The 25,273-nt window shown below is 39.0% G+C and overlaps 3 protein-coding genes across 12 annotated transcripts in view; 2 read left to right on the top strand and 1 right to left on the bottom strand.

Annotated features, from left to right (window-relative positions):
- zgc:173742 (DNA topoisomerase I, mitochondrial) overlaps positions 1-14,152 on the top strand; it is a 55,168-nt gene extending 41,016 nt beyond the window's left edge. For all 8 annotated transcript variants that reach the window (XM_026927578.3, XM_026927579.3, XM_026927577.3 and 5 more), the window contains exons 16-20: positions 6,414-6,528; positions 10,111-10,238; positions 10,475-10,569; positions 12,497-12,646; positions 13,856-14,152. In XM_026927578.3, coding sequence (XP_026783379.2) covers positions 6,414-6,528; positions 10,111-10,238; positions 10,475-10,569; positions 12,497-12,646; positions 13,856-13,958 — 591 coding nt within the window. In that variant the 3' untranslated portion in view covers positions 13,959-14,152. The remainder of the gene's footprint in view (positions 1-6,413; positions 6,529-10,110; positions 10,239-10,474; positions 10,570-12,496; positions 12,647-13,855) is intronic.
- Positions 14,153-15,573: 1,421 nt separating this feature from the next.
- On the bottom strand, positions 15,574-19,101 carry hsbp1b (heat shock factor binding protein 1b). Its single transcript, XM_026927355.3, has 4 exons — positions 18,895-19,101; positions 18,406-18,472; positions 16,004-16,127; positions 15,574-15,893 (listed from the first exon to the last, which is right to left on the bottom strand). The coding sequence occupies exons 1-3, from the start codon at positions 18,937-18,939 to the stop codon at positions 16,009-16,011; spliced, it is 231 nt and encodes a 76-aa protein (XP_026783156.1). The 5' UTR covers positions 18,940-19,101; the 3' UTR covers positions 15,574-15,893; positions 16,004-16,008.
- Positions 19,102-19,148: 47 nt separating this feature from the next.
- Positions 19,149-25,273, top strand: part of si:dkey-246g23.2 (solute carrier family 66 member 2) — a 54,712-nt gene continuing 48,587 nt past the window's right edge. Inside the window, exons 1-4 of one of the 3 annotated variants that reach the window (XM_026927352.3) lie at positions 19,149-19,543; positions 20,089-20,181; positions 23,990-24,287; positions 24,433-24,566. In XM_026927352.3, the coding sequence (XP_026783153.1) occupies positions 24,079-24,287; positions 24,433-24,566 (343 nt within the window). In that variant the 5' untranslated portion in view covers positions 19,149-19,543; positions 20,089-20,181; positions 23,990-24,078. Of the gene's footprint in view, positions 19,544-19,693; positions 20,013-20,088; positions 20,182-23,989; positions 24,288-24,432; positions 24,567-25,273 lie in introns of those variants that run through there. The other 2 variants (XM_026927353.3, XM_026927354.3) reach the window with 2 other exon arrangements.

Below are 25,273 nucleotides of genomic sequence, written 5' to 3'. Positions count from 1 at the left end.
GCATAGAAACATGCCTATACACAGCTAATACACAAAACTATGTGTACACATGATTGATAAATGATAAATGAGAACCTAGATTTGAAGTGTTTTATGAAAAGTGTAGCTGTGTAGACCTTGGCAATAAATGAATATTTGACTGATACTGATACTTGATTTGTTAAGTTAGAATTCTCTTGAGCACAGAAATACAGGATATCCACACCTGAATGTTGTTTATCTGTTAGGGGTGTAACGATACACTCCGGTCACGATGCTATTCATGATACTGGCTTCACGATTTAGATTCAATTCAATTCTCAGAATATCTTTAACCAAATTTGAATGAAGAAAAATTATGACTGAAAAGGCTTCTTTTTTTGATTTTTGAATCATGAAAAATGCAAAACAATGTGCATTTTTGTCTGTATAAAACTGAATAAATCAAAAATTGGTTTAATATTATAACTAAAATGTACTACAGGTTCACCATATTTTAAAAATAAACAAATTTATTTATTAATTAATTAGCTCCATAGCAGAAATAGAGCTCCAAGGTCAGCTAAAATGCCGGATTTCCACAGCTTTTGGTGGTGTTTGAATGCTATTGAAGAGTCCTTTTTAGCCATTATAACATGCTCATGTAATATATATGTATGATGCGTGTCTGGAGCTGTCGGACTCTTTGTCTTCACAAGTGCAGATCTCGCAGGCTCTCCACAAAAGAACGTGATCAGGTGACCAGTGTGTGCTTTATATATTTTAATTCTATGTGCAGACACCCCTACTATTTGTATGGTGGCCTAGAAAAACCTGTTGTAAGTTGTTGTGGCTGAATTAACAGCCAAAGAGGGAAAAAGCAGTGTTAGTTAAGTATGATTTCCTCACAGTCAATGTCACACTTTGATCATGATTTTGGATAGCTACGTGCTTAATCAATTCCATTTGTAATCAGATATCAGCCGTCAAAATGTCAGTGATGCTCCTGCGCCGCAGTCGGAATGAATTCGTCATACGCAGTGAATCTCTCTCTCTCTCTCTCTCTCTCTCTCTCTCTCTCTGTCCTGACTGGCTATGCATGTCAAATTATTAACGTAGTAAGGAGACAAGACTTAATGCTTTACCAGCTATATAATTAGCCTGGTCTAGGTCTGATCTTTAACACAGTTTAGATTCACTGTTTACTGAATTAAACTGCTATTAAACTGCCGGCAGATAGTTTTCGTAGAATACAATGTATAAACACTGAGCAAGACAAATTCCTAATTATCACCACGTTATAGACATGCCGCCCACATGACATGGAGCATCTGATATGTATTGTACACTTTTCTGGCTGCAAGCTTCAGGATCTTGAAGGATTGGCTGTTCATGTCTTTGTATACATGCACATCCCTGCTCAGGTTTCCAGCAAGAACACTTGTGACACAAGTGAACTTGTGAGCTATTTTGAGCAAGACATAGTCAACTGACTGGGGGAAAAAAAATCACAGAGTCCCATTCTTAAAAGCCATTAAAGAGTTGAAAGATTTATTAGTGGGCAAATGAGATTACCTTGCATATTTGCTGAAAAACTACAGAAAAGGGTCTGTGGTTCGTTATCTTCCGTGTCAGTCAAACAGGCTCTTTGTATGAAAGTAGCTGGTTCTTTGGAAAACTACCAGACTCTCTAGCGAAAGTTAGAAGTCTGGCTTGCAAGACTATTGTTATCAAAGTGTTAAAAGGTTATTACAATATATATTTTATCACATCACCCAGTTCTACTCGTCGTCTTTTGGTAGATCCTGTATGGTTGTGACAAATAAACTGCAACCTACTAACATGGTAGATGTCTTCCTATTGTTCTGACAAAGCTGCTAAAATATATTTTAAAATGTACTATTAAAATCCCCAATGATGTGACTTCCACACAACTGAATAACTGAATGCTTCCCTCATGAACAGTGGAACAGCATGAAGATTCATAAATGCCTTGGTATAGTATATTTTATGGGATATGTTTTATTTATGAGTTTGATTAGGACAGCACATGCAGCTCAGTCATAAAGAAGCCAGATGTTAGAAATCATGAGTCAACAGCGTCTAACGGTGCAGATGCAGCCAGGGTTTGATGGAGCTGCTGGATTATTGGCATTCAGATTCAACCAATAACTCATTAATGAAGAAATACACTTGTCTAGGGCAGCCTGCAAAACATGCTGGGGTTAAACCTGAGCAATAAGATACTGAGCTCTGATGAAACTGTAAATCACAGCATTGCATAATAAGTATGATGGGGTGTGCTGTTCTAGAAAAATAATCAACAGTGGGGTGGTGTGATGTCGATACCACCTGAAAGTACTTCATGTTCCAATAACAGCACAAAGTGTTTTATTCCTCTTATACCACAGCAATTTGCCAACAGTTACATTTTTTTAATTTGTTATGGAGTGACATTATATTTTTTTATCCATTTACCCACCAGGCTTTCTTTTTCTTTCTTTAAGTTAATAAGAAAAAAATTGCAGCTTGTCATGTTACTGAGAAAGTGCAAAGTCTACTGTCCTGAAGACTTTACTTAGACTGGAGACTCCTTCCAAAAATGCCTACAGAAAGCATCACCATATCAACAATTATATGTTTTCTTTGTTAAATAACACTTTTTTTCAAATCCATTGATTTAGTCTTAGATTATGTGGCACATCCATCATACAAGTCCATGTGAATGAGTTGTTACTATAGAAACGGTAACGTATTCGAACGAGCGCATTAATATAAATCTGTGATTGAATCACAGTCAGAACGGTTGGCTGAGCTGCTGTTGGAGAAAATTAATCAACACCTTCTGACCAATCAGATCTGAGAAGCGCTGTGGTATCCAGGGCTACTTCTTTTTTTTTTTTTTTTTTTTTTTTTTAATACAGAAACAGTTTTATTCGAAAATTGTAAAATGTAATCGTTCAGTCAAGGCAACAGCTGGGAAAATACATTTGGTCAGTTTAAAAGTTTTATTGAATTTGAATTAAGGATTCAGTGTGTCTTGTACGTTTACCAGAGTTCAGTTAAGTTTGACAAATTGTAGATATAGAGCTAACCCTGGTCTTAGTGATTAATCTATATGTCTTTATGCATACTTATTTTGCATACATATTTTGTATATTTTCCTTTTATAGTATGCTTTTATGATTCTGTACTTAGATAAATGAGTAGGAAGCTGAAACTAGCAAAATATTCATGCCGACAAACCTTGTTTCTGAGTCTAGAGAACTTCATTGTGTGCACTTAATGATGCACATTTATCTTTTACGGCTTGGTTTTTGAGTGGTTTATTATTTGTGCAGTAGAAATATAATCATTACAGAGGTGTTCAATTTACAAATCTCTTTTTATAATAACGCCATAATTGTTACACATTACTACAGATTTGTAGCAACACACTGTTTATTCTGAAACATACTTTATTTTGCTTACAATATATTATCAATTTTGAAATAAATGTTGCTTCAGCACAGTGTTTCATCAGGAGCAACTACTGCATTTTGTTATGGAAAGGCTTTAAAATACCACATTCCTCAGAAAATGTATTTACCAAAGCATATACTGAGTTCTGTGCACACTTAAATAATTGAATAGCCATACCTGCTTTATAAGGGTTCTTTACATGCAGACTTCACTTAAGTACATTTTTAAGTAAGCAGAAATATTTTTAGCATGCTTACAGAACAGTTTTGTTCCAGAATGCTATTTTTTTTAAGTAAATAAATAGCAATACAGTGTACACATTTTTACATTTTATTTTATTTTATTATTTATTTATTTATTTTGATCTAGGACATTTTTTGGTTCCAGAATACAGTTGGCCCTCCACATTCACGGGGGTTAGGGGCGCAGGACCCCCTGCGAGTGTGGAGAAACTGCGAATATCTCTAAGCCCCATATTTAACACAAAAAAAATAAAAATGCACTGTACTACAGTATGTTTTATAAAGTATCAGCAACAAACACACACACACACACAGTGAGAGAGAGGCAATATAGGATATGTACAGTATTTAGATAGCGGTAAAATTGTTAACATTTATAACCCATGATTACAGTCGATATTTTATTGCATTTTAAAGATGCAAAAGTTGAGAGAAATGCGAGATACACTGCACACTGAGGGAGTGAGGCTGGCTAGTACTGTGACAGAGTGTAGTGTCCCCAAACAGTGTGTAGTCTGCAGTTCTTTAGCGCACTGAAACTTCTTACAAAATGTAACTTTTTATAATAAATTTGTGTATATATTTATTATAGTAAATGATGAATAAATATTACATATATGTTATGCATTTATGACAAAAAAAAATCCCATTAAATTATTGATCAAATAATGAAATCCATGAATGTTAAACCCGCGAATTTGGAAGGCCCACTGTAGTTTTTAAAAAAATGTATATATTTTAAAAACAAAAAATTTTAAAAAGTAAATAAATTGCAATGCAGTGTTGTGCATGATGCCATTTTATTTATTTATTTATTTATTTATTTATTTATTTATTCATTCATTCATTCATTCATTCATTCATTCATTCAGTCTGTCATCCTGGATTTGCCTGCATGCTTTAATACAAACTTTTTTATTATACATATTATTTTGCACTCTATTTTAAGGATGTATACCGTTTTGAGTGTTCTATCTCTGTTTTAGTGCTCAAGTAGTCCTTTCTTATGATCCTCCCCTCACAGATCACCTGAAGCTTATTGTGCATTTAGCTGCCACAAGCTTCAGAAGCCTGCTGGAGCAATCTGATCCAATATCCACGTTTCTGTGTGTGATACACATTTGTGTTCATCGGTTTTGAGCCCTGACACAGTGAGCATTTCAGCAAGATACACTGACTGGACTGAAAAATCTTCACACTTCAGTTTGACGTAGTTAGTGGTGATGTTTCCAACAGCTGGAGCACTAGAATATACCTTAAATGCTTCTTCTGAGAGTCTCCTAAATCCCAGTTTAATCACTGAACACAAGGCTGAACTCCTGGGAAAATACAATGGCTCCACGATATCGAGATTTTGTGTGTCATGTTGTAGTCGGTGCTAAGGACTGTATTCGTATCTGGCACATAGAGCCTGTAATGTTCTCACAGACTGGTGTAAAAGCGTTATCCGTCCTAACTCTTATGGTGCTTGGAACCTGGCAAAAGTATATGAATAAGAATTTCATATATTTAAATTATATACATATCACATTACATAAAATTATCTTTTATTTCCTTTGGTGTATTTAATAGATCTATATTTTTGCCAGTGTTTTGTCTTTGTTTTGAACTTGTTAGGAGTAAGATTTGCCTTTGTAACTGAATTTTGAGATTTTTTAAAAATAAATATAAATCTCAAAAATTAAAATGTCAGAAATACAGATTTTATGTAAATTAGGCCAAAGATGAAGTGTCCAGGATTCCCAGAGAAAAGTAGACATATTTTGTCTGCTAGTGTTTTTTTTTTTGTTCTATTCAAATACCTAGTTTTCTTCACTCAGTGCTTAGTATATGCTCAGTGTAACTATTTAGATAATGTTCTAGCTAGATTATTATCTTCCCTTTTGACTCCACTTAACTCTACTTCATGTCTCTCCACTTCATTCCATGGACACAACTGCGATTAGCTAAATGCTGACTTTCCCTGGGAATCCTTCAGCTTTGGCCTCATTTACATAAAATCTGTTCTCTGATAGGTGGTGGAGGATATTTTGTGTTGTCTGCCTGTCTGTGGTTCTCGTTAGCACGGTATCTTAAGAACAAGTGGTTGAATGTTCGTAAGATTTATATGGAATTTGAATTTGTAGTAAACTGTGTATTTTGGACTTGATCCCAACAGGGTCAAGGTCACAGCAGATGTCTGAAATAATCGTTCTTCAGTAGTTTCTTCCCTGTTTGAAGTATATTTCAATGGGCATACAAATTAGTAACAAGCAGGACTAGACGTCTTGGCGGTGGCGGAGGCATCAACAAGTGGTCCGTCAACGCCACTCTCAGTACTGTAACCTATAATATCTAGTTGTGTTTTTAAAGGTAAATCTTACCCCTAGCAAGATCAACACAAGGACAAAACATTGGTAAAAACATACATTTATTAAATACACCACAGAAAAAGAGAATTCTATTTAATGGGTAAATAGTTCAAATATAATAAATTCATATTTAAATACTTTTGCCAGCTTCTAAGCCTTTTCAAACTAATATCTTTTAGAAATGTTGGAGAGTCTAGTTAGGGAAACAGTCTTTTCCCCTGTGTCGCATTGTAGAAACGCTGAAGACCCACTTTTCAGTCGCAGTGCGACAGTGCCATCTTGTGAAACTGTTGAGGATTATTATTTAAAAAAAAAAAAAAAAAAAAAAAAAAAAAAAACTTTTATTGTATGTGTTTTGAGTATATAGGTTAAGTCATGTCCTCTCTTTCTCTTTGTCCAGACTGCGATGTTGAATAAGCATCTGAGTTCTCTGATGCCTGGTCTTACAGCCAAGGTTTTTAGGACATACAACGCCTCCATGACACTGCAGCAGCAGCTCAAAGAGCTCAGCAATCGTAAGTCTCCCACTGACTGTAATTAACCCTGCGCTGGATTTAGAACATCCATTTATACTTTGCTCTGCATGAGTCATTCATATGACAGCGTTTTCCGGACTTTATTCAAATGCAAATGCTAATTAGAAAATGCTAATTCAAATGTCTATTTGCAGTTACATTTCCTTTATGAGCACGCCTAATTTGAGACATATTTCAAATTTAATTGTGTATGAAATGTGTATTTGCATTTCCAGTTTTGTGCACAGTAATACACAATGGGTGCCAAAATTAAAATGACATTTTGTTTTCAGCATCTAAACAGGTCTGCCATATTGAAAAATGGAATGGAAATCCATCCACTTTTTCATCCTCTCACTCCAACGTGACCAAAAATAAAATCCCTTTGCAAGTTTTTTTGCATTTTCATTTTCACTGTCATTGAGGCAGCCCTGTCAATCAAACTCTGAGGGCGGGAGTTTGTGGTGCAGAGTGCTTCTCAGAGGTGAGGAAATCACTTGTTGTGGCAGTGGTAAATTCTTCTGTAATGCTAAAAGCATGGAGGAAACAAGAGCTAAAGATGTTTTAATGCTGGCCAAGAAGGAGACTTGTTCTCACAACTGATTTGTTCTTGTTTCGGGCTGAGCTGCAGTGCGAGCAGAAGTCAGCTTCTGGGGTTCTTACCCACACCAGATCATGGGAAGATATCACCCCTACACTTCAAATGTTACACTGGCTGTCTGTTCGGTTCTGTATACAGTACAGAAAACTACTTCTGGTCTTCAAGGGTGTTTTCGCACTCAGCTCATTTCAGCCAATGTTAGTGGACTGTGTGCTTTTTCTTCTCAATCTGGGCCATATATGAACGCTCCACATGATCTCATACCCCCACGAAGCGAACAGAACTCTCAGGCGGTGGTCTGAGTATAGTTCCTTTCAAGTCCTCTGTATGGTTTTGTTTGTTGATGCTTTGTGAATGCAAAGGACACCCAGCACAATACTAATCACCTTTAAACACCTTTTTTGACTCCATGATTGCTCATGTGATGTTACAGTTGAGCTGAGATCAAAGATTAACATGGTGAGAGGTGAGAGGACTTGTGGTCGGAGGAGGAGACAGTGGGCTCCTCGACATTTGGATTATGTAAGGAACCAGCTAGTTACAAGCCATGCAACGCAGCATTGTGATTCTCTCTACTCTTTCCCTTTCTCTACTTACATGTCAAAGTTATCTACATGGAAGTTCTGAACACCTTTCATGTTTTCACTGTTGTGGAAAAGGGTTTGGTTGTAAAGGCTTAAGCCAGACCAGTAAGCTGGGGTGAAAAATACATAAAAAAAAAAAAACTAGAAGCACTCTAGTGGTGCAGAAGGGATAATTGGCATTCGAATGTTGGATCAGTTAATGAAACAGTTATTGATTAACACAGAAGCTTTTAAAACACAACAAAGTGGCTATAGGCTACAGGGGTTTTAAAAAAAACACTCTTCTCCTGAACATGAGTTTCAGTTTCTCCCTCTCTCTCTCTCTCTCTCTCTCTCTCTCTCTCTCTCTGTGTGTGTGTGCTGCTTTAAGACAGCATTTCCTGGCTAAGTCTATCTGGATTGGGAGGTTCATATTCAGAAAGTGGAGAACGCACGATTCAAAAACGTATTTGAGCTACAGAGAGCTGTGTGACTTTGACAGCGCAATTAGCTAAAAGCAGAATGTAGGCTTGGGATGATTTATGATAATGTCAGGAGTCATGAATAGATTCCTATCGTGATGGCTCATGATCAAGTCGGACGATTTAACATCTGTCAGAAGATATGGTGTCTGCAGCTTTAAGATCGACAAAAATTAAGTGTGTTGTAGTTCATAACCTTAATAACCTACTGTCTGACTTTGGCACAGAGCAACAAAACATCTTTCTCTGATGTGTAATAACTTCCTCTGTCTGTGCTGCCAAACAGATAAAGCTGTGAATGGCTTTGCTTGCAGAACATGAATGGAGACTTCCTATGCAAGAAGTCGACCTATCTCCGCTGCTGTTCACCACAGAGCACGTACACGCGTAGTTTATATAATTTTATTCCAATTTGTATGGAACTGACTTCAGTTCACTTCACTTCACTTCCAGGAGCCACAGGTGACACTATCGTCGATCAGCGATAGTTAGGTGGCATGATGGAACGATGGCATATTACACATGATCTCACAACCTTACCAGAATGTGAAATAAAGCTCCCTGTGCTTCAGACATGCCCTGCTTGAGTCACAACAGCAGGGTTACGGGTTGCGGGCAGGGTTGAAACAACAAATTAGAAATGCGCATGCACCAAAGTGAGCTTGTTTCCAGTGCAAAGTCGGGCAATGGTGACCGTGCTCCTGGAGTCCAGGAGGGCAGGGACAGGCGTGTGACTCCCTTTTCCACTTCCTGATTTTATTTATTTTCTACTCTTTTAGATGATGTGCAGGTTTTGAGATGTAGTTGGGGTGGGAACTTTGCTGACACCTGGCAACCCTTCAGCTTAGCCATGTTTAATTTTGTTACATTCTAATGCAGAGCAAATGTAAACGCCGCTAACGCTGAATGTTTTAATCAGTGGACAAGTTAAACCATTTCCCACTGAGGCATTGCTTATTTTTGCATCATATTGAGACACCACCGTATTGTATCTTATAGAATTTGAATTCTGTGCATCATTACTTCTCTAATTAATTTGTATTAATACTCCAGTATTAGTGTTTTCACACTCAAAACCCAGGACATTATTATTATTATAATACCTGTATTGGTAATGATGATTGGCTTTGTATCATTCAACTTTGGCTTGCGTTCACGCTTAACTCCCTTGTGATTAATTCTGAATTCACACATTAAAATGTGTGTGTCTCGACACTGTCTACTTTGCACCTAGTCACTCACGTTGTGTGTTTGCTCTCATTCACAGTTTAACAAATCATTCTGCATGTTTGCACATATAAATAGTAACCTAGCAATTTTTTTTAAAAACAAAGCCATAATTAAAATTACCTATGCGTGTGCAACACGGCTACTGCTACTGTAACTGACGTAAGACATGCAGTGTTGATTTGTATGTTAGGGTTTGTAAGAAATTCCCTCACCCCTTTTAAGTAAGGAATAAAAAAAAATGCCGGGGCATGATGTTATAAGGAAAACGATCAATGATTGGGTGGTGTTATGCAGTCCAACATGAAGTGGAGTTACTGTTATCACCCTGAAGTTGATAACTTTCCTGTAAAAGCACATCCCAGAATGTTTCATTTCTCTTATATCACAGCAACAGATGCAATTTGTTGTAAATAAACAGATGTGTTGCTCGTCCTCCTGAGTGAAATTCATAATGCTTATTCTCTTGTACATGACATTCTTTTGTGTCCTAGTTTGCTTTATTTGTCTTAAAATATTTTATTTGTAATATTTATGGATATAAATGTAGGACCAAATACAAAAATACACGCCATCTAAATTAATTAATTCATCAAATGAGTGCGGAATTGTCCATGCATAAAAGAAGAATTTTTTTATTCTGGTAAAGAAGAATGATGATTTATCATCCATCAACTCATCTCTTTCTCTCCGTCTGCTTCATGTACAGCTTCAGATAACCAGGTGGAGAAGCTGCTGTCCTATAACAGAGCGAACCGTGCGGTTGCAGTTCTCTGTAACCATCAGCGGGCGCCGCCAAAGACCTTCGAGCAGTCCATGGCCAACCTGCAGGCTAAGGTGAGGAGTTCCAGAAATACAGCATGGAAAAGACAAAATAGTAATTAAACTTCAATATCTAGTGCACATTTTTGTTCATTTAGTTAGTTTGCATGACACTGAAGTCTATCAAGCTGGCTAATGCTCTATTTAATGTCCTTTAATGTATGTTATTGTTGGGTTGCTCTGGTTATATCCCTGATCTTTTGAGACATTGCTGCTGCATATGTGACTTTTCTGTGCTTCTGTATTTTTAGATTGAGAGTAGGAAAGAGCAGCTAGCGCTTGCTAAAAAGGAGCTGAAGCAGGCCAAGAAGGAAGCCAAAGGGAGCTCAGACAGCAAACTACTGGCGTAAGTTCCCTTTCCTGAAGTGAACAGTACAGTGTTCATCAGGGTGCGTTTCATTTTAATGTGTGTCTTTAATTTTTTTTTTCCCCCTAATTATTGTTCCTCTGAGGACATGAGAGGAATACAAGATACTCGGTTTATTAAAATCATCAATTTCTTATATGAGTATGCTTTAAGGAAATGTACGCCTTTTAATTAACTGTAATCCCATATTTTTACTTATACCCATTATTTTTTGTTTATCATTATTCAGCTTATTTGTTACAATTATGGCTTTCTGGGTGGGAGGGGCAAATTTAAACTATAGGTTTACAGCATGTTACGATAAAATGCTTTCATGCAGATAGCAACTGTGTATTCATTTTTAATCCCAAAAATGCACGTACAGTGGCAGGCATAAAAACGTGCCTGTGTACAATATACACATTACATACACTATATTACCAAAAGTATTCGGTCACCCATCCAAATGATCAGAATCAGGTGTCCTAATCACTTGGCCTGGCCACAGGTGTATAAAATCAAGCACTTAGGCATGCAGACTGTTTTTACAAACATTTGTGAAAGAATGGGCCGCTCTCAGGAGCTCAGTGAATTCCAGCGTGGAACTGTCATAGGATGCCACCTGTGCAACAAATCCAGTCGTGAAATTTCCTCGCTCCTAAATATTCCACAGTCAACTGTCAGCTTTATCATAACAAAATGGAAGAGTTTGGGAACAACAGCAACTCAGCCACGAAGCGGTAGGCCACGTAAACTGACGGAGAGGGGTCAGCGGATGCTGAAGCGCATAGTGCAAAGAGGTCGTCGACTTTCTTCACAGTCAATTGCTACAGAGCTCCAAACTTCATGTGACCTTCAGATTAGCCCAAGTACAGTACGCAGAGAGCTTCATGGAATGGGTTTCCATGGCCGAGCAACTGCATCCAAGCCACACATCACCAAGTGCAATGCAAAGCGTCGGATGCAGTGGTGTAAAGCACGCCGCCACTGGACTCTAGAGCATGAATGATGAATCACGCTTTTCCATCTGGCAATCTGATGGACGAGTCTGGGTTTGGAGGTTGCCAGGAGAACGGTACATTTCGGACTGCATTGTGCCGAGTGTGAAATTTGGTGGAGGAGGAATTATGGTGTGGGGTTGTTTTTCAGGAGTTGGGCTTGGCCCCTTAGTTCCAGTGAAAGGAACTTTGAATGCTTCAGGATACCAAAACATTTTGGACAATTCCATGCTCCCAACCTTGTGGGAACAGTTTGGAGCGGGCCCCTTCCTCTTCCAACATGACTGTGCACCAGTGCACAAAGCAAGGTCCATAAAGACATGGATGACAGAGTCTGGTGTGGATGAACTTGACTGGCCTGCAAAGAGTCCTGACCTGAACCCGATAGAACACCTTTGGGATGAATTAGAGCGGAGACTGAGAGCCAGGCCTTCTCGACCAACATCAGTGTGTGACCTCACCAATGCGCTTTTGGAAGAATGGTCAAAATTCCTATAAACACACTCCTCAACCTTGTGGACAGCCTTCCCAGAAGAGTTGAAGCTGTAATAGCTGCAAAAGGTGGACCGACATCATATTGAACCCTATGAGTTAGGAATGGGATGGCACTTAAGTTCATATGTGAGTCAAGGCAGGTGACCGAATACTTTTGGTAATATAGTGTACATATACATACATTACATACATACATACATATATTCTGTGAGAAAAGGGAAAACAAATGTATTCGCTGTGGATGCTTTCTCTGTCCCTGAATACCTGTAAAGAACTGAAGTTTTTAAACAATAGTGTAAGATTTCTGTGTCACGAGCTTAATAGAATAGAATCAAGGAGTCAAGGAAGCATCAGTGTATTAAGAAGTACATCATGACTTTTTCTGTGCTGTAACAGAAAGTGTTAAGATTGTGTGTGTGTGTGTGTGTGTTTAGTGTGGTAGAGAAGAAGAAGAAGGCAGTGCAGCGCTGTGAAGAGCAGCTGCTCAGGATGGAGGTTCAGGCTACAGACCGAGAAGAGAACAAGCAGATAGCCCTCGGCACCTCCAAACTAAACTATCTGGACCCACGCATTAGTGTGGCCTGGTGAGGCTGTTATTCAGGGTGTAAACCTCAGGCTTCCACACAATACGATACGATGTCAATTTATAAGGCAACACTACTCGACGATACGATTCAGTTTAGTAGCCACTGATCACAATATTGGACGGACTTCATTTTACAGGTCTTTTCTTTTATATGCATCTGGTTACCTTCAAGATAGAAGCTCTTTAAATGGCAGAAAATTTCATTTTAGGGCTAAAGAAAGACACAACAGAAAAGCAATCAGCCTGTAGTCTGGAGATCGCGAGTTTGAATCCTGACAGCCATCTGTTTCCGAAAGTCAAAGAGAGCAAAAGTGTCCGGGTGGCATACTCTCTCTCCCCTGTCAATCACAGCGACACTAGCTAATCGTGGGCATCTGTGAGCTCATGCATGCGGAAGGGGGAAGATTGGGCTTTCCTCTGAGTGTGTTACGCTGCCCCATGGTGCTGCCTGAGCAGCAGTTCGAAAAGATGTGGCTGGCTAGCTTCACGTCTTGGAGCAAGCACGCCCTTGTAGCTGATTCGTAGCTGTGGTATAATAGGGAATTGGGCAAGACTAAATCAGGGAGAAAACTGGGGGAAAATGACACAGAAAGAAGCCCCTACATTTATAACCCCATCTACTTATGGAAAAACATCATTACTCCAGAATGTTCACACTAACATCAGTGGGGAAATAACTGCTGATTAATTCAGTCAGTTCTGTTCTGTTGACTAAATTTCTTCTTCTTATTATTATTAGATAATTTAAACCTTTTAAAACTTTGCAAGCTGTCACCTGTACAGTGTGTAAGCGCTCCTCTCTGTTTGGATGATGATGTGACGGCGCAGGAGCATTGTGGACTTTTGGACATCCGTAATGTCTGTTTGGCAATGACATGCAAAAACGTGATAGATTGCACAGAAAGCACAACTGCTAGTGAGATTTAAGACTTCGTCAGGCAGACTTTTACCTCTGTCACCTTACACAAAAAAATGATGTAAGAAGTAAAAAGTAGAGATGTCAAAGTATAATACTGGCAGAAAAAAACTCTATTTTGGTGAAAACCTACATAATTTATTGGTTTTCCAGAATTTAGCCACAGCAGCATCTGACAGGTTTTCCCAGACGACAGAATACACACTGTCATAACATGTCTGTGGTTTAAACTATTGAAAATGGTGAGAATAAGTTCTAATTTGATTTTTTTTCCCTGCGTCCTTCTTGTAGGTGCAAGAACATGGAGGTGTCATTGGATAAAATTTATAACAAGACTCAGAGGGATAAGTTTGCCTGGGCCATTGACATGACGGAGCTAGACTTTGTGTTTTAATCCCACACCTTGTATTTACAGTTCCAGTTAAATCTTCACGTTTTTTTATACAAGCACTTAGACGCACATTTTAGCATAAATTCTTACAAGCTGTTTTTAAATGCTGTTGGTTTATTGTTTTTTTTTTTTATATAAATTCAGCAACTGAATTGTTTTTTTACTATCTGTTTCAATAAATAGTTGTATGTTTCCTATATTCAGTGTCGCATAATCATTACTAAGAACCTGTATCCATGAACATTAATGTTGTTTGTAAGTCTGTTATAATGTGCTCTTCTTCTATCTGCATCAGTCTTTCTGGTGATTGTGTAATATGAAATATTTACATTAACTTTTGCAGCATTTGTCAGAAATTCTAATCCACAGTGACTTACAGAAGTGCTTTGTAGTATTTATGGATAAACATGTCCTCCCCTAGTACAAACAGGCCAGGGTCTGATTAAATCCTGTTAGATAAGAGTTGGTGTGGGCTTTTATACAGCTACACAAAGAGAGAATGTGTAGCTTTAGTGCTCACTTCAGTGTTTATTGAAGAGGTGGCTCTTCGGTCTTTGTTTGAAGACAGCCAGTGACTCAGCTGTTAAGACAGCTAGGACAAAGGAGAGTCTTGACGCCAGTTTTGCTGGTGTTTTGAGGGATTACAGGTCGAGACGCGCTTGTGGCTCGAAGGGATCGTGATGCAGAGCAGGGTTTGATCACTGCCTTAGAGTAGATGATTATTTTTTGACTTTGTAAGTGAGTGTCAGTGTTTTAAATTTGACGAGAGAAGCTACGGGAAGTCAGTGGAGAGAACGCAGCAATAGGGTGGAGTGGGAAAACAAGTTGCAGAGGAAAACTTGTCTGAACATGGCCCTACAGTTTAACTAATGCTCTGACAAGCAGAAGTTTGTAGTGAGCAAGTATCCTTTTTTGGTGGATGTGTGTATTTTCATGTTTACACAGCAGGTGATTTACATTTTTTTTTTGCGAGTCTCTGTGCAGTGGTGTGAACATCTACGGGTTTTATGATTTCTGACCCTTTCCTCTGTCAGTATGTGAGACATGCCTACTACACTTTTCTGCCTTTCCAGTTACACAATGGTCAGATCAAACACAATTAAAATTCTCCTGGGAGAAAAGTCACTTAACTGAAGGGGAAAGGACCAGAATGTGAAAGATGCACATGTGCTTGTGGTAGTGGTTACTTTGACTTTGTGCTGACTTTATCTAGACGAAATCTGACCTGTGAATTCACAAGCCTCAGTCTTGTGAGCCAACAGAAAACAAGTAGGAAGGACTATAGTCTCTTTGGTCATTAAGAAAAGGAGGAGATGCTTATAATCATGTCTGACTTTTGCCTCGCATCTTTCTTATTGCTGCTAGGCACACATCTGAAAAAGATTAGCCCTCTCATCCACGAAGCTATGCTACGGGTTTTGTGGTTAAATTTTATTTTTTTTTTTAAGCAATGTTGGCACCTCTGTTTCATGTGATCAGGTGATACATGTAATGCTCCCCATTCAGAAATACTTCGATATGTTGTGCTCACTGTCTTCATTTCAAGTATAGGGATCCATTCATTAGCAAAGTTGGCAATAATGCAGTCGGTGATAAAAAGGAAAAATTGCAGAAACCGTTTTGTATGAACCCATTTTAATAGCACAAACTCAGTTGAAACTGGAATTGTGTTTGTTTGGCACATAGATAGTGCTCATATTACAGTAACAGGCCTCAACCATGCAGCTGGCTGGCCTTAAAGCGGGCTAAAAAACTGATATGCACTATCTATAAAGAAAAGCCTAAATATTAGAGAAGACTATCAGGAATATCCATTGGTATTAGTTGAAGTCAGTATAAAAAAGAACTATACAACAATACATCAAATCAAAGCAGGCAGCACTACTGGGGAAAGGTTGCTGCTCTCGAAGAGTTTCCTTTACTCCATTACTGGGCAACCTGTTCAAGAGAATAGCTGATTTTAGTTCTACTGTAACAGCTGTACACTAAGCGATAACACCAAATTTTACATAAAGCTTGGTAAGATTTAAACTGAGTGTAAATGTTACCTTCATTAAGAGGCCTCGGCCTCTTTGGCCTTGTTCTCTCCTTCTGCCTCCTCCACCCCAGCCTGGGTCATCAGGTCAGCGATGTTCTTCTCCAGGTCATCAATGCGCGTGCTCATCTCATCAAGTGACTCTTGTTAAGGAAGACAAAAGCTGTGGCTTTTGGTATGCAAATGTTTCCCCCGACACTGCTAAAGATGCATCTAAATAATGTAGCTCCACTGAAAATGATGACAATCCAAAAACATGTCTAAAGTAAGCTTAAAGAGCTCAGCAGGTAAGGTGGAGTGTCATACAGGCATAGGCCTGGGCGTGTAGAAGCAACACACAATATAATGTGTACCGGTGTCTGTATAAACTGCATATACAGCATAACATTTAAACACTACTTAGTACCAAGCATCGTTGGAATTACAACAGGATCACAGTCAGATCAAACCAAAAATGACACTTTTTAATCCATGCACACTATCACACATCAACTCTTCTGAAAATTCATTCATTCATTTGTTCATACATTAACTTTCCTTCTGCTTTTCATGGAGGAGTTTGTGGTGGCAGCAGGCTGAGAAGTTCAACCCAGAGTCCAGCTCCTCCTGAGGGATCCCCAGACATTCCCCAGACGATCCCCAGACATTCCCCAGACATTCCCCAGACGATCCCCAGACATTCCCCAGACAATTGTGACATATAATCTCTCCAGCAGGTCCTAGGTTTCCCCCAGGGTCTCTGTCCACTGGGATGATCCACAAAGGGATGAAAATTGATTGCATCATGAATTTCATTAAGCAGAAAGATCTTCTAGCCCCAAACCTGAACGCTTCTAACAGGAAGTTACGATTTCAGATGACAATGAATCAAAATATGCATCGAACTCAATACATGACTGTAAAAAAATATACAGTTGGGGTCATAAGTTTACATATGGCTTGCAGAATCTGCATGTTAATTTAAAAAAATTAACAGAGATCATCAAAATTGCATTGTTTTTTTTTTATATTGCCCTGAATAAACTATTTCATACAGCAGATGTTTACATATAGTCCACAAGACACACAAATGAACCAGTACAAAAGTTTACATATGCTTGATTCTTAATACTGTGTTGTTATGTGGATGATCAGCGAATGTTTTTATGTTTTGTGATAGTTGTTCATGAGTCCCTTGTGTGTCCTGAGCAGTTAAACTGCCCACTTTTCTTCAGAAAAATCCTTCAGGTATTGCATATTTGCTTTTCCAGCATCTTCTGCATATCTGACCCCTTTCCAGTAGTGTTTATATGATGCTGAGCTCCATCTTTTCACACCGAGGACAACTGAGTGACTCATACACAACTATTACAAAACGTGCAAACATTCACTGATGTTCAAGAAGGCAACATGATACTTTAAGAGCCAGGGGATGTAAAGTTTTGAATAGGATGATCAGTGTAAATTGTTATTTTGTTTAAATACTTTATTTTTCTCATTTAGTACTGCCCTTCAGAAGCTACATAAGATATTTACATGTTTCCCAGAAGACAAATTAATAACAGTTTACACCATCTGCTACGTGAAATAGCTTATTCAGGGCAGTACTAAATAAAAAACAAAATGCAATTTTCATGATCCCTCCTTTTTTTTTTTTTTTTTTTTTTTTATTATTAACATTTTGCAGATTCTACAAGCTGTATGTAAACTTAATACCCCAACTGTAAGTGTTCTTGCACTGACCATCAACTGAAAACCTGTAGTCTGAATTAAAGAATACACAAACATAAGAATCTAACAGAGCTTACAAGGTTCTGTACAGTGAAACAGACCAAGATCTCTCTACGAGTTACTCCAACCTTGTTCGATGTGCCGTGTTCGCCTCAGCTCCTACTCGGGGAACTCGGGATGGTCTCCTCAACTCCAAGTTCCTCTGAGTTCAGGATGTGACGTCAAATCAACATGGCTGCTCTCAGCATCAGCAGTACACAAAGCAGCACTTCTTACCTTTAAATGATTTATACTGTATATACACAATAGATCTATTCTAGCTCGTTAAATCTCTTACACTGACTGTACAGTCTGCTGGTTTGAGGAGGGAAATATAAATCACCATGTTATTTTGCTACACTGTAGCTGGAAATCATTAAGTTGAATACAGCAATATTACAGGAAGAGACTCAGTGCTGCTATTCTAAATATTAACTCTAGGGGTGCCAATATTTCAGTTTTGAAAAAAATAAATGCAGTACTGTATGAAGGCAGGAATTAGTGGTATACCACTGACATAAACGTCTGCCTGATCCTACTTGTTTCTTAAAACAAACCATAAATCCTGAACTATTATAAGATCAGATCAAAGCATTGATCACTTCTAGATGTTGTGTGTGTCTGCATTTTCCCATGCTCAGTGTTGAGTCGTTAGAGGAAGGATATTTCTCCCGATGATTTGATCTGACATGGTCTGGAATTTGTCCTGCATCTGCTGCAGCAACGTCTGCACCTGTCACACAGCACAACACAGCACCACAGAGCCACATTATCCACTGCAATCAGCACATGATTACACCTGCTGCCTCCAGTGCTCGTGTGTTAAAGCATCGAATCAGAGCTTGTGATGAAGCTTGTGATCAGATGCGAAACACATTCCCATACATTTCTGACTGTGATGTGAAGTACAGTCTGTACAGTTTGAGTAGAGCTAGCAACCTAGCCGACCCAGCTACATGATTCTAGCTGATCAAACATCAGTTTGTTCGGTTGCTGGCAAATGAATTCATTTACTACTACAGATTATCTAATATAACTTCACAGAGCATCTATGCACAGTACTGAACACAAATCCTGGCACACTGATTGTTATGCTAGCTAGTTAAACAGAACTAGCCTAGCCTAGCCTCGCCTGGTTTAGTGTTTGAAACTCACCACTGCTGTAAGGTCCTGCACTGATTTCGGATCCGTCTCTGCCATAATTAGTGTTTGTAGAAAAAGTGAATAAAGAATAAACCAAAAAAATAGTGATTCAAATTCAGTATACACCTAAATCGGCGTGTTCCAGAAATAAACAATCAGCTGTTGACTAAACCGGCGAGATTGTCCGCAAGTCTCGCGAGATGATCAAAACGTAATCTCGTGTTCTCGGGTTAGAAGGAATTTCAGCTTCCAAACGTTACAATAACATTCTCAAAAAAGGAAAAAAAAAAAAAAAAAGAAAGAAAGAAAAAAGAAAGATTGCACTAACTATATCGCATAAATATGATTCTAATAATTGAATAATGTGATGTATATTAGGTTATTTGCTGTGCTGGGTGTAAATTCTGTTTCCTTTTGCTCTGCATATGCTCCACTCCGCCCAGCAGGCTTTCATGTGAGCTGTGCTGTATTTAGAACATGCATTCACAGTTAACCCGGAGAGTCCAGCTCTAACTCTGCCTTTCTCCATTCTCATTTAAACCCCTTTCCTCTGAAATCTTCAGCACTGAAGTGTTGGCTTTATACACTGAGGAAAAGCGCATCAGTGGAGTGATAACTCCAGAGACAGGGGACAGGAACTGGCTGTAATCTTCGCCTACAGGTAAACATTAGCTTATCTCCTACTGTCAACCTGTGTAGGACAAAATATATATAAATAATTTTATTTAATAGTATCAGAGTTAGCATAACAAAACAGGAAATTCTTAATAACATAGCCTACACACGGCGTTTAACTGTTTCGTCTGGTGTATGTGCGTTTCCGGTCAGCTTCCACTCCAGTGTTAGGACAGATTTCTCTCATTTTCTAATCAATACTGATGGATGTGAACTGAATGTAATAATCAGCAAACAAAAGACTCATGACCCATCAGTCAACACAGCAAAACGACACCACTGTGGGTTGTTTCCTGTCTTTCTTTCTTTTTTGTCTTTTCTTTTCTTTTCTTTTTTGCAATTCAGTAGTATTAATAGCCGTCTCGTGCACTGTTGGGAGTATTTAAGGGCGCGCGCGCGCTATTCTTAGGCTGTCAGGATTAGCCAAAAGCGCTACTGGTGTTTTTACAAGTGCGGTAAGTGAGTCTTAAAAGACAAAACACACGAATACACTGAATTTTATCCGTTTACACTGTATTCTCGTGTGTGTAGGGCATGTCTGGGTCTGTGTCGACGACCTGTCCGAGTCAGGAAAAAGGGAAGTAAATATAAACTGGAGTGAGGAACTTGAGGTTGAGGAACACAGTGAGTAGTGTATGGAGAAGCCCAACCCCCCTCCCCATGCCATGCTTATGTTACTCAATATTGTTAAAGGAATACTCCACTCTTAAATACAGTAGTTTTGTTTGTATTCAAATATCCGTGATGTGTTTGTTAATCCTGGTGCTAATGTGTTGGTTTGTGCTGTGTTTGTGTTACTCCAGTGAGCAGTTAGAGGGTGTGTGCCGTGCTGACGTCACAGGGGGGCATTGATAGCGTAGTTACAATTTCAATGATTACATAAGGGAACATGGTCAAGTTTCACTCCTAAATACAAACGAGCAAGAGCTTATATTCTCACTCAACATTTTCCACCAACATTCTATGTGATATTAATGAGAAATCCAGCGTAGAAGTAGTGGACACAGCAAACGCTGGACTCTAAGTTCTGCTAAACGTTGCAGATATGCTGAGAGACTCGGCGCGGCTAGTTAACGATCTGTGAGATGACGAGCACTATGGTGTTGATGGTGGTACTAGTGTGAAAGGTGAAGTTTTGGAACTGTTTGAGCAGAGTGTACATACAGATGAGGAGGTGAGAGAGCTGGAAAGAGTAAACGACTAAAGCATTGCATTGGTCTCTTTAGGTAAAGATGATGCAAGGGCTAATGCTGCAAACCGTTGTACTTAGAACTCGGAAAGTTCCCGAGTTCCAACCTAAAAGCGTTCCAGTGAGAAACATGAATGCCCAGAGCAAGGTCATATTTGTATGCCTAGTCTCATGATATTAATAAGATCTACACTGTATAGACAAAAGTGTGTGGACACCTGAGCATCATGCTTCTTCCCCAAACTGTTGCCACAATGTTGGAATCACACAGTTGTGTGGATGTCATTGTATGCTGTAACATTACAATTTCCCTTCACTGGAACTAAGGGGCCCAAACCGGTCCAAGCATGACAATGCCCCTGTGCACAAAGAGAGCTCCATTAAGAGTGGTTTGTCAAGGTTTGCGTGGAAGAACTTGAGTGGCCTGCACAGAGCCCTGACCTCAACCCCACTGAACACCTTTGGGATGAATTGAAACACTGACTTCACCCCAGACCTCCTCACCTGACATCAGTTCCTGACCGCACTAATGTTCTTGTGGCTGAATGAACACAAATCCCCACAGCCACGCTCCAGAGGCTAGTGGAAAGTCTTCCCAGAAGAGTGGAGGTTATAATAACAGGACAGGGGGACTACATGTGGAATGAGCTGCTCAACAAGCAGATGTGTTATGCTCAGGTGTATACAAACCTTTTGGCCATATAGTGTAATGAAGAGAAATGACGTAAAATGTAGGTGAATTTTCTTGTTCATCTTTGTTCTGTTACAAAAAAATCTCTTACAATGGCTGAAATCGGCGGAATTACGTTACAAATCTAAACTTATAAAGCAGTTAAAGCGTCTTTTCACAACAGAAACGCTACATATCAAGTGAAATAAAGTTTTATCAAGTACAGTAGAAAATGTTCTTGAGTTGAGTGCGTGTTACAGACCAGCGTGGTGATTAAAGAAGTTTGAACTTAAAAAGTCAGCTCAGAATTTCATTACAAAATAAACCTTGGACACCACTCAAGATCACATGTTAATTATAAAGATTCATATACAAGTGTCCGGGATGGATTTTTCCTTTCAAGCTTTTCCTTTACTGTACATACAGTCTGGGCACTATAGACTGTCAGTACACTGTGTGAATTTATTGTATACTCAGGTCAAAATGATCACACAAGAATCAACACATTCTGCAAACAGCACACTGCTGAAGATTTACTGTGTTCCTCTTGTTTCAACAAAGGCCTTGCTCATGCAAATATTCCACGAACAGCATGATTTGAATAGCATATCCTAGTAACCAATGGCTTTGTATAGCAGTTTGGCATTGTCAAGGAAGTGGCGTACCAACAGATGGAACTTTGTTAGTAGCCTCGTGATTGTCCTGATGAAGGGATAACTGTAACTGTACACCGAAACTAGACCAGCAAGGTAGGTGTGTCATGTCGTGTAGCAATAAGTGTAGCCTATACAGTGTTTGGAAGAAAAAAAAACAGCACTACCGTGCCTGAAACACCCATATCAGTGCCACACACACTACCATATCAATGTCACTGCTGCACTGAGTATGGTACACCACCCAATAATAGCAGTTCAGTAGTGGTCTTATGGTGGTTCCTTTTTATTGATGGGTGTGGAAGAGTGTGAGTGTCTGTATGATTGTGCACAGGAACAGATGGGCTACAGTGAATAACTGTATGCCAAAAAGTTCACACATATGCTAGTATGTATAGATACTAGGTAGTAAATATTGCACTATATTACATATAGTTTTCAGAGGACATATGCACTGCTGATGAGTTACTACAGTGCATATATTACAGCAACACAATAAAGCTATCTCCTTTCATTTTTCATCTGCGTGAGTGTGTTATGCTTTCAATAGTGTGTGTGTGTATGTGTGTGTGTGTGTGGGTGGGTGTAGTGAGCACAATCATGAGGAATGTTTGAAAGCCATTTATAACTGTTTGGGAACTCCTGAATGTTCAATAACCTAACCCTGGTGCTGAGGTCTAAGAGAAGAGTGTTGTGGGTACAGACTTTCTGCAGCAGCAATCTTATCTAGCTGAAAAAAAGAAGGGCCAGTGGTTGAGGAGACAAGTTTAAGTTTATATATATATATATATATATATATATATATATATATATATATATATATATATATATATTTGGAATAGAGCTATTTTGAGAAAGTGGTGTTTAATCTGCAGGCTTGCACATGGAAAGGAAAGGAAGGAAGATCTTCTGTTGCATTTAGATGATGAAAGATTTCATAAAGCAGGAGGTGGTGGCATGAGGCAGAGCTGAAATTGGGTTTTTGTGCAACTTTGTGTGAGAATGTAGTCACTTCTTTTTTTTTCTGTCATTGCTACAGAATATTGGGTGCTCATTCACACCCAGTTAAAAAGTGTTCATAGCTCATACCTTTAGGTTCAGTGTCTGGTAATGAAGGGCAGGAACACTATGGGAGTAATTAATCCTGTTTGAGATGAGTAATTAATCTTGTTGGAGGCGAGGCAGTGAATCATAGTACAATTCCAGTGTCAGCATCTGCGTAGCTGCATTCAGCTGCATGCATGGACACGTACAGGAAAATGTGAGTTCAGTCAAAAAAAAAAAAAAAAAAGAAAGTCAGGAATATGGCTGAAAAGAAAGTATTTTGGTTTCTCTCAGTCATTTTCTTTTATTTTTATTCTTTTAATAAGAATATAAGTATATAAGTACATTTCCTGATATTTTATGGGGGTTGCATGTCATTTTTTTTTATTTATTAAAGGTTTTTTCTTTTTCCTCCTTAATGGTATGGTTCATACATTTTAAAACTGTTTCCAAATAAATCTTCAAATAAACCATAGAAAAAGTTAGATTTGCAATATTATCATGAAGTGGATCTGGATAGTTTCAGGATTGATTGATCGATTGATTGATTGATTGATTTAACATTTTCTGGCCCTGAAATAAGCCCCACCACCAGCAAGAGTGAATAGCTTAAAACACAACTCATAATGTCTATGGAGAGGATGAGGAAGGTTGGATGAAGAGAAAGGCTTGTGTTCCTTGCAGTTGGAATTCTCCTTTTAGGAAACAGAGGGCCTTTAACGCAATAGTGTGATTCTGTAAGGTATTTTAGATTTACAGTTGATCATTACATACTTTTGAAACAGCACTGCAATATAGTTACTACTTTTTACTGATATACTTCGTGCTCTTCCCTTCTATGTGAAATTAATCTCAAGCTGTTATGTGATATCTCAGGACAGTGTATGAGTTCAGCAGCAGCGGCGGCTGTGGTGGTGGTGGAGGAGGAGGAGGAGGAGGTGGTGGTGCTGGTGGGGTTCTGAGCCATGGACCCTGAGCTAGAGGAGTCAGTTGGGTCAATGGAGAGCTCATGGACTCTTCTATCATGGCTGGCTTCATGTGTGATGGTGTTTGGGGGTGCAGTGCCATACATTCCCCAGTACCAGGAGATCCAGAAGACCAGCAACACTGAGGGCTTCTCCACCCGTGTGTGCCTGGTTCTGCTCATCGCTAATATACTGCGCATCTTCTTCTGGTGAGTGCAGGAGAAATAATTCTTCCCTCACGCCAGTACTGTTTCTCAGGGGTTACATTGCTATAAGTGATAATACAACAGGAACCCAAATTAGAGTAGTACTGTCTTATGGACTGTATATTTGTGTGTTTGTGTGTGTCTGCAGGGTCGGGAAGCAGTTTGAGCTGACTCTTCTTGTGCAGAGTGTGGTGATGATTCTAACCATGCTGGCTATGCTACACTTGTGCTGCACTGTCCAGATTAGCAACCGTGTCAGCACCAAACAGCACCGCATCACAGGTAATGACATTTCTTTGTACAGTACCACCACTACAATAAGTTAGGAGTTTATGGTGAGAGTATTTTAACCAAAGAGGAATTCTGGCACGCACTGTGTTCGGGACCTTGAAATACATTAAATATGTTTCTGTTGAAATATTTTGGATGTATTCAGCAATACTGGTGCTTTTTTTTTTTTGGCACGGTATTTACATTATTCCTGTGAAAGGGTAGCGGTTGTCTGCTGCTCTGACATCACAGAGGGACATTGCTAGAGCAGATAATATGCTTCTTACTAGGCATTTTACTGTTAGCTCCTAAAAACAAAAGTGCAAGAGCTTATTTTCTCAATCCATTAGAAGTAGTAGAAGTAGTGGAGACAGCTAATATCTTAAATTTCTAGAATGCAGTGCATCTACAAGATATGGCCAAAGGTTTGTGGACACCTGACCTTAACACGCATATGAGGATCTTCCCAAAACTGTTGCCACAAAGTTGAATACACACAGTTGTCTAGAATGTCTGTGTCTGCTGTTGCATTTTCTGTCACTAGAACTAAGAGACCTAAAGCTGTTCCAGCATGACAATGCCCCTGTGCACAAAGCAACATCCATGAAGATATGATTTACCTAGATTGGTGTGGAAGAGCTGAAGTGGCCCGCACAGAGCCCTGACCTCAACCCCACTGAACACCTTTGGGATGAATTGGAACACCAACTTCACCCCAG

Source organism: Pangasianodon hypophthalmus, chromosome 6 (genome assembly GCF_027358585.1).
Source record: "Pangasianodon hypophthalmus isolate fPanHyp1 chromosome 6, fPanHyp1.pri, whole genome shotgun sequence".
Lineage (NCBI taxonomy): Eukaryota > Metazoa > Chordata > Actinopteri > Siluriformes > Pangasiidae > Pangasianodon > Pangasianodon hypophthalmus.
Note: the sequence above shows the minus strand (reverse complement) of the source record. Positions and strands in the feature narration are given on the sequence as shown.